We start from the raw sequence: 8,449 nt of genomic DNA on the forward strand, positions 1-8,449 counted from the left end.
CCATAACTGAGCGGGTGAAAAGCAGACAGGCTAGACGCCCCAGCAGTTTTGAATAATTTAGCTGCATGAAACTGGGACAACTGCACGGATAGAGACGACACTGACACCGAGCTCTTATGTATAACGCATTAAAGTTGAAAACATTTTTTAAAAATGTGGGAGGAAAAGCGGAAATGGCCTCCTTCAGATTAAAATAGAGGTCGTTTTTCAGTGAAACGCGACTGTAAACAGAAGGTGGAAGAAGAGGAGGTCACATTACATGTTTTTTTAAAAATAAAGATCACATTTCTGTGATACATTCATAGAAATCTGATCTTTATATTCGAATGACTAAACAGGTATTTTGTGTTTTGTAACCATCATTGCGCCTTTCCACACATGTTTGTGCCACTTCAGATGTTTAGCCCTCTATCCCTCGTTTATTCCGAACTGTCACCATAAAAAGCAGCAGCTGGACACAAGAGGAAGCACAAGGTGTTACCTGCACTTGGCCTCTTATTCGCTTTATGATTTCAACGCTTTCCGGATTATCTGTCTGGACACCAAGTTTTCAACACCTTGCGCGGTACAGACTAGATGCAGCCTCCCTCATGCTTTTGGCGTGCTTTTATTTTCGTCCGATTATTAATAACATCACGCCAGATGTTTGTTCATCTCGTCTCAAACAGCCCATTATTCATCCGAAGATTCATTAAGAAAAGCTTCGCGTCCTCCCTGAAGACAGGAAGTTTCTTATTAAGAGGATGAATCAAAATACGACTCAGGCTTTGGAGAGTACGCATGCTGTGAATGGGGATGCGCAACCTTTCCTTAAAAGGTAAAGGGATACATCTGCAACAATACGCGTATCTGGCGTTTTTATTTATTTAATTATTTTAACTGAACAAGTTGCAAAGTTTAAATTAGACTTTAAATTTTAGTCAGGAGAATATGCAGGATGCTCGCGCCTCCCCGTCCCTCCTGCAGCTACACCTCAAAATCGAAGGATCATCAAAAACATTGCTCCATGTTCAATCATTTCCTTATTGAATTTGTTAGATTTAGATTTGTCACAAATGAAAACCGAGGCTCATGTGAAGCTCTGGATGCTTCTGCTGCATCGTAAAGTTCATAAGTCCTTAGAGAGAGGAGCAGTAAAGTTGTAAAATAAAATGTGAAGAAGACTTTAGTTTACATGTGTATGCGCCTCGTTTGTGTGTGTGTGTGTTCACGTGTGTGGTGAGTGTGAGAGAAATATCAATAAAACAAAATAAAAAAAAAACAGAAAATGATTGTGAGCCATCTTGTTTATTTGTGATTTTACATCAACAATGGCGGGGTGGGGGGGGACACACAAATTCCGTCTTTCACAGGAGAAACACCAGGAAACGAGCATATTGTTAACATCAATATATAACAAGACGTACATAAAGATTATATTCAGTGCAAAACAACTACGCTATATCACCAGCACATTAAAATAAAAATTCCCTTACTTTTTAAAATCGTTGTAATTGTAGCAGGTATTATCATACACAGTAAATGTGCGTTATAGGCAGTTTTTAGTTGTTGGGGAAAATAGCTTGCGATCAATTCAGAGCGATGCCACAAGTGAGGAATATAAATTGAGCGAAAAGGCAAGGCTCTGAGTTTAGGTAGTGCCGTGGTACAATCTCAAAAACTGTTTGCTTGGCTTTGAGCTAATCGTCTTCCCAAGACTCACAAATTGTCTTCAACAAGTGTATATTGTATATCGGGTAAATGCTACATACATAACTTAATAATATAAGGATGATATAGAACACTTTTTTTTAAAATTAAAACCATATGAAATCTCTATATTCAGAAATCTCTATTGCAATTTCCCCAGGTTTAGGTAGCATCAAAGGATTTCAAACGATTGCATTTCCCTGGTAATCCTAGAAAAAGATGTCTGAGGAGCTAAATGGCTCAGAGGCCATCCACATGAAAACGAGTAAAACAGTAACAGTAACAATTATAATAATAAAACTTGTGGGTTTACACATGGGCCGTTCAGCCTATGTAACTGCTGCGATGATGTCTCAACACGTACTACTAAGTTATAGGCCTACATCTCGCGCACAATTTCGGAAAAGGCTACTCTGAAATGTTCTTTTTAAATGTAGGCTATAATCTATTTACACACACAGGTCGGCGTTGGTCATGTTTTGATCTTATTTGGCTATGCTTCTGATACTATTCAAAGCAAATTGGTACAAAAGAGCTAAGCCATTTTCCATCTAACATGCGTTTTTTATTTAATTTAACCTCCCCCCTTTTTTTTGTTGCAAGGGCGACAGATCTATGAAAGAAAAATCAGCCACAGGCGTGTGTGGCTTCTACTGAAAAAATCCAAATCATGTTAGGGGTAATGGTGAGAGGGGAGAATTTTGTCTATTTATGACAGCAACATTGGAGGGATTCCTGTTCCCTCTTGACGAAATGAAAGGGTGGTCATAAAGTTGACGCTCTCTGCCTCCTTGTGACTCTTCCTCTGTTTATGGGACCTCTCTTTTTTTCTCTCTTTTTCAGCCATATAACCATAAAAAGGACCATAAAATCACTCCTTGGTCTCCTCTTTCTCTTCCGCTTCTTTCTCTTCTGCCTCTTCCCCTTCACCGTCCTCGTTGCCCTCTTCCTCGGCCTCGGCCTCGGCTTCGGCCTCTCCTCTCTGACCCGGAAACTTGTCTTTGTTGTTCTCTTTTTTCCACTTCATCCTCCTGTTCTGAAACCAAATCTTCACCTGCCGCTCGGTGAGGCTCAGGGCGTGGGACACCTCGATTCTTCTCTTGCGGGTCAGGTAAGGGTTGAAGAGAAACTCCTTCTCCAGTTCAAGAGTTTGGTAGCGACTGTAGGTTTGCCTCCCATTCCGTCTTCCTGGGGCTTGAATGAAATAAAGCCAGAGGTTAGCTTGAGTCACCACGATCCCCCCCACCCTCCATTAAATAGAAAAAAAACATTCAGTTTATTTAAAATTAATTATGCATTTTCTCTGCCAACCTTCAGCATGAATTCTTAACGTTCACCTCTGACTATTCACATCCACGCGTAAAGAGCGGGGGAAGCCCTTATTTAAAGCCTAAGATGTGTAAATTGATTTTCCATTAACAGTAATATCTATTAGTCTGCACATATAAGCAATAGAGCTCATATTATGTGTTGTTCTTAAAACAAAAGCCCTCTAAGTGATTGTATTTTTCACTTGTGTTTGTTCCACTTATAGTTCTGTTTGTAGGAGTGATCAGCTGTCTGTGTGAGGAGCTATTGGGTAAGTATGAGAAGATACTGTATTTATATATATAAGAAAGGAGCATGGCTATCATTATCAAATCATATATCTATACATTTAAGCAAAATTGTCCTTCAGTTTATTGAAATTCCTCTAGACAAAAAAAACTCTACATGTCATTAATATGGTTTTCCTCACTAGCTAGAGGGCCTATACAAGCCTGTTGGAGATTTCCAGTCACACACACACACTCTCACACACACACACATACTCACACATAGAATGACACACACACACACACAGAGAGAGAGAGAGAATGACACACAAGAGGAAAATAATAGAAAAGAGACAGATGAAGTTGCTCTATAACACCAGATGAGGACTTGCTAATGATAAACATCTCAGTGAAAGCAGATAGAAATGAAGCTTACACCTGTGTGGAGTTAATGTAGCCAGATAGCCTGAACAGAGTGACCCATGAGTGGCAGAGACAATATCTATAAAGCCCTGATGATTACAGCTGGATGAGGCTAAGCCACATTTGGGCCTGTGGGTCAAATTACCTCCACAAAACCTCTAAAACCAGGATTCTGGATAATCGGGACATGTTGTGTTCCAGCTCCTGTCACTCTGCATGCTACAGCTGTGTGTGGCACCTACACTGTCTCAAACTGTGACTTATCAGTCTTTCTGTAGAGTTTGTGAAATATCTAATGTGAACGATAATTGACTTCAAAGAGCTGGTGTCACGAGCTGTGATCAGCTATTCTGTGTGTAAACGGTCCTTTTGATAGCAGCCCTGTATAGACATGTGCTGCACAGTAAAGCCTGCAGTACAGGTTGTATGTGCCCCATCATGTTCCCTCACTTATTTCGTTTTATAGGCAAGAGACACACTGGTGTAATATCTAGGCACATTTAGCACATATGCACACAAACAAACACACACATACACACACAGGCAGACACGCACGCTGACACGCGCGCACACAGAGCAACATAGAAAAGAAAAGGAAATAATTGTATGATTCTGACCGTGGGGTCTCATCCATGGAAACATAAGACTGGGAGAGGAGTTTTGATTTAAGTGGCCTTGTCCTTCTCCGGGGTTAGAGCTGCTCGACGATTTACAGTCTGGGTATTGCGCTAGGCTTGCGTCTTGCTGGGTACCATAAAGCGTTTGCCTCGGAAGGGCTTCATATCCATAAAATTTCGTTGCGTCTCCGTGGCATGCCAAAGCGCAAGGGTTCTGCTGGTATCCGGGGTTGGAGATCCCCGTGGTGCCGTGGTGGAAAAAGTCCTGCACATGATGGGACGGGTGCTGAAAGCCCGGTGCGGCTGCTCCGGGTCCGTAAACCAGCGTGTGGCTGCGGGCGACGCTTTGTGGAAACCTGCAGTCGTAGTAAGTTGGCTCCAGTGACTCGCCGCCTTTGTACTTAGAAAAAAGAGGGTTAACAAAATAGGAGCTCATGTTTAGTTAGCATCAAGCAGACGGTGCTCTCTCGCAGCAGAATATCTCCTTTAGGATGATGGCAGCCTTTTGTTTAGGGTCCCAACTCGCACAGCGCGCACAGGCAGACAAACCGGAACTAGGAGAAACGCTGCCCCTTTGGACAATCTACGGCAGCTCACTCTCTCTGAGCCGTTCCTCTCATCGGATTTCTCTCGCACTGTTTTTTCCCCCACAGCTTTGTGCAGCTTCAAACCCGGCTCATGGCATGTGCTTTGGATGTGCGTTAGCTAAAAGCTGGCTTGCTCGACCGGCGCAGCCACAGACGCTGCTCTTTTCTTTCTTTTTCTTTTTTTTTTTTTAAGCTTCCCACCCAACCACCCCCACCACAGGCGCCCCCCACCCCACCCTCCCTCCACCCTCCTCCTCCTCCACCACCCCCCCCTTCATCTTTCTCCGACCGGTCAGACGTGGGCCCTACGTATATCCACCTTGAGAGGAGCTGCACTAATCATAACCAACAACCCAAGAGGCTTTAAATATGATCAATGTTATGTTTATCGCAAAAGCTTTGTTAAAAGCTGATCAATGGAGATGTGGAACGGCTAAAATATGAAGACTATGACACATGGTACATTTCTGCCATAATCTGAATTTATAGTGTAGCTTGTTGTCTTTGCATGAAGGTTATGAGATATATTTAAGGCGGGGAAGGTTTCCTCTTTATAAGCGGATAAAGCTGTTATGAGTTGGTGTTTGCCCTCTCAGGCCTCACTGAAGGTTACGCACTAATTTCCAAATAAACAGTTGACCTTTTACGTGCTCCAGGAGGTCAGTGCAGCGTCTGGGAAGTTCACGAAACATAAAATATGTTTTTTTTAAAAACAGAAAAATAAGACAAAGGGGAAGCTATGACACACACAGGCCCTACAAGTAAATAAAGACAAAATATCCTCGTGTAATGGTCGAGTGAAGGCGAGAGCGACACACGTGCACCGTGCGCAGTAAAACACCGACACTCGCAAATATAAACACGACCTGTGCATACTAGGTGCCACTTACTGACCCCGTAAAACCGACGAGGATAAGCAGTAAATCTCCCACGCGGAGGAGTTCATAAAATTTTACATTGGGATGTTTAGCTACAATGAGCGCGCGCACAATTCCCAGCTCAATAGTTGCACGCGGGGCTCTCTCTCCCTCTCCCTCTCTCCAAATATGCCAGTGTGGGTTTTTAGTGGGGCTACTGACGTTTTATACACATCATCGTAAAATATGAAAGGCGCACTGGGCGAATTTATAGACCTTTCACACTCTATAAATATGCAGATTGCCAATCATTGTTGCACACTTCTCGAGGACTCTGAAATGCTGCTACAGACGTCAGATATTACGGATATAAATGAGCAGGTAGAGGTTTTTTAATAAACGGTGACAACAACATTATTATTGTTTCTCCTTCTGCTAGGCCTGCTACTGGTATAACTACTTCTACTATTATTATTGTAGTTATGGTTATTATTGTGATGTTTGGTTGTTGTATGATTTGATTTGTAGCTGTTGTTTATGTTGTGCTGCTATTTGATGTTATTGATGCAATTGTTTACAAATTGTTATTAAAGAATATATATTTAAATATTGTTTCTGGCTGTGAACTGTGTTTTTTTCCTATTTAATATTTTAATTGGCTTACTGTTTTTGATTTACACCATGACAAAATAAAAACAATAAATACAAAACACAGAATCCAAACACATAATTGTCCCTTTAAATGCAGACATTGTTACCCTTTGGCACAATTAAAACCTATCTGAGCAAAATAATGCTATTCTTAATGGGCACACAATGGGAAGCACTTATATTTAAATAAAAATTAAAAATTAAACACCACAACTTCCCAATTAACAACTAATAAATTCAGGGACATTGGAGACGTTTTTAAACCAAAAAAGTGACAAAAACCAAAAAGGAAATACTCCCGAACAAGACCGAAATAAATAAAAAATAATAATAATATAAAAATTCAAAATGGAAAATAAGAGTAAAGACCTGTTTATGCACACAGCCTGTGCCCGACACAACAACAGGCTCGCTGCATTCCGGCGTGCTGCTCTGCGGCCTATTACACAAAATGCGGTGGGTGACCATATCTGTCATTTTGTCATCGATAGGTTACTCTTCACTTTACAGCCAAGCCACAGAGCTGTAAAAGAGCCCTTCAACATACAACACTCCGCTCAAAACATGGACCAACAGCGTCATCTAGTGTCGAGAGGTGCTCCTAAACCTGGAAGAATCCACCAATCAGAAACAACTGTGCTGTGGACACAGAGGGTCTCCCCCCCATTTGTACAAACCTCGTATGCACCGCGTGTTTAATTTAAATAAAGCAGAGTTAAGGAAGATGTTTCCCACCACATCTGTACCTACATTCAGTCTCATGTGTTTCACAGTAGACTTGGATCAGTTGTTATGCTGACTCCTGTCCTGTCATGGCCGCGACGTGCTCTTATATAAGAGACAGCAGCTGCTCTCATATTTATGCACAATAACTATTGACATTTTCCCATCTAATTGTAAGCTAATAGACCACTCTTGTGATGAAGTGCAGGGGGGTTGCGGCTGGCCCATCAGGCAGGCAAAAGTCCCCTGAACGGTGCGCATGACTCTCCTTTGAACGAGTCCACCACCACCGTCCATTAAAACCATAAAGTAATTTAGCCCAGACGTCTAGCCAGTTAGTCGAGTTTGCTTTGTTCGTCTGCATTTGAGACAAACAGCCGAGCTCCAACAGGGGCTGTAAAACTGGCATTTTTGCCCGAGCTGAGCGGAAATGCACTGGATTGGGCTTTTAAATTACAGCATCCTGTCCGTATTGTTTGCCACCACAAAAAGGCAATTTAGCCCTATCCCAGGAAACAAATGCGAGACATGGGAAATCGTCTCTCACTTTAAAACTCAAATGCTCAAATTGAGTCTCACATTTCCTGATCGCCTCTGCGGCCGGACAGATGTAACCTATAAAACTTCAAATCTACGTTTTAATTGAGTTTATTCAGAGGGTGATTCATTTATAAAATACTTAGTAGCAGTGGTTTATATTGACAAACAAATACTTTCTTGGAAACGTGACAGCTGCACATTTATTTATTTTGGGAAGGCCTACTTTAACATATATAGGGCATGGGCTAATAAAGTAAATACCGCACATTATTCATGCGTTCATTTTTGCTCTTTTGAGAATATTTTGTCCGCAATTTACATGAAGTATCCTGCTGTAGCTCTTATTAATAAAACCGTGAGCACAACAACAACAACAACACTGGTTACTGGCCGCTTATTGCTTTTTGACAAATTTACCGTCGAGCCTGTTTATGTGTTTATTTCATGTGCGTGTTCTTATCCTCAAATACACGCATCACTGTGGATATACGTCGCTGAGACTTAAAGAAGGCAAATTAAGACACCGGTTTAAAGTAATGCAAAGCATAATTAAAACAACGCTGACTTGCGAAACTGCGCTGACAAGTTTTTTTGACCTCGCCGTTATTCGCAGAGCTCATTTGGGCCTTAGCTGTACTTGGAGGAATGCTCGGCCGCCAAAAACTATTAGACGAATAATTGTGGAGGCACAATTATTTAGAAAACACCCATCTGTTTGCAACATGTAGCTTATCCAATAGTGATTTGGTAACCCCGCTTTCCTGCGGCTTTTAAATCAACAGAATAGTTCATCTGATATTGACTGTGATTCTGTTTGTTAGGCCCTC

The 8,449-nt window shown here is 41.7% G+C and overlaps 1 protein-coding gene across 1 annotated transcript; it reads right to left on the reverse strand.

Moving 5' to 3' along the window:
- Positions 1-2,560: 2,560 nt before the first annotated feature.
- hoxc8a (homeobox C8a) lies at positions 2,561-4,700 on the reverse strand. The gene is made up of 2 exons (XM_073470649.1): positions 4,265-4,700; positions 2,561-2,883 (listed from the first exon to the last, which is right to left on the reverse strand). The coding sequence occupies exons 1-2, from the start codon at positions 4,698-4,700 to the stop codon at positions 2,561-2,563; spliced, it is 759 nt and encodes a 252-aa protein (XP_073326750.1).
- Between the last annotated feature and the right edge of the window lie 3,749 nt (positions 4,701-8,449).

This window comes from Pagrus major, chromosome 7 (genome assembly GCF_040436345.1).
Source record: "Pagrus major chromosome 7, Pma_NU_1.0".
Lineage (NCBI taxonomy): Eukaryota > Metazoa > Chordata > Actinopteri > Spariformes > Sparidae > Pagrus > Pagrus major.

Excerpts from the sequence above, each read along its gene's own strand:
- hoxc8a (XM_073470649.1), bottom strand. The coding sequence starts at position 4,700 with ATGAGCTCCTATTTTGTTAACCCTCTTTTTTCTAAGTACAAAGGCGGC. Across the intron at positions 2,884-4,264 it reads TCCATGGATGAGACCCCACG|CCCCAGGAAGACGGAATGGG; the intron begins GTCAGAATCATA and ends ATTTCATTCAAG.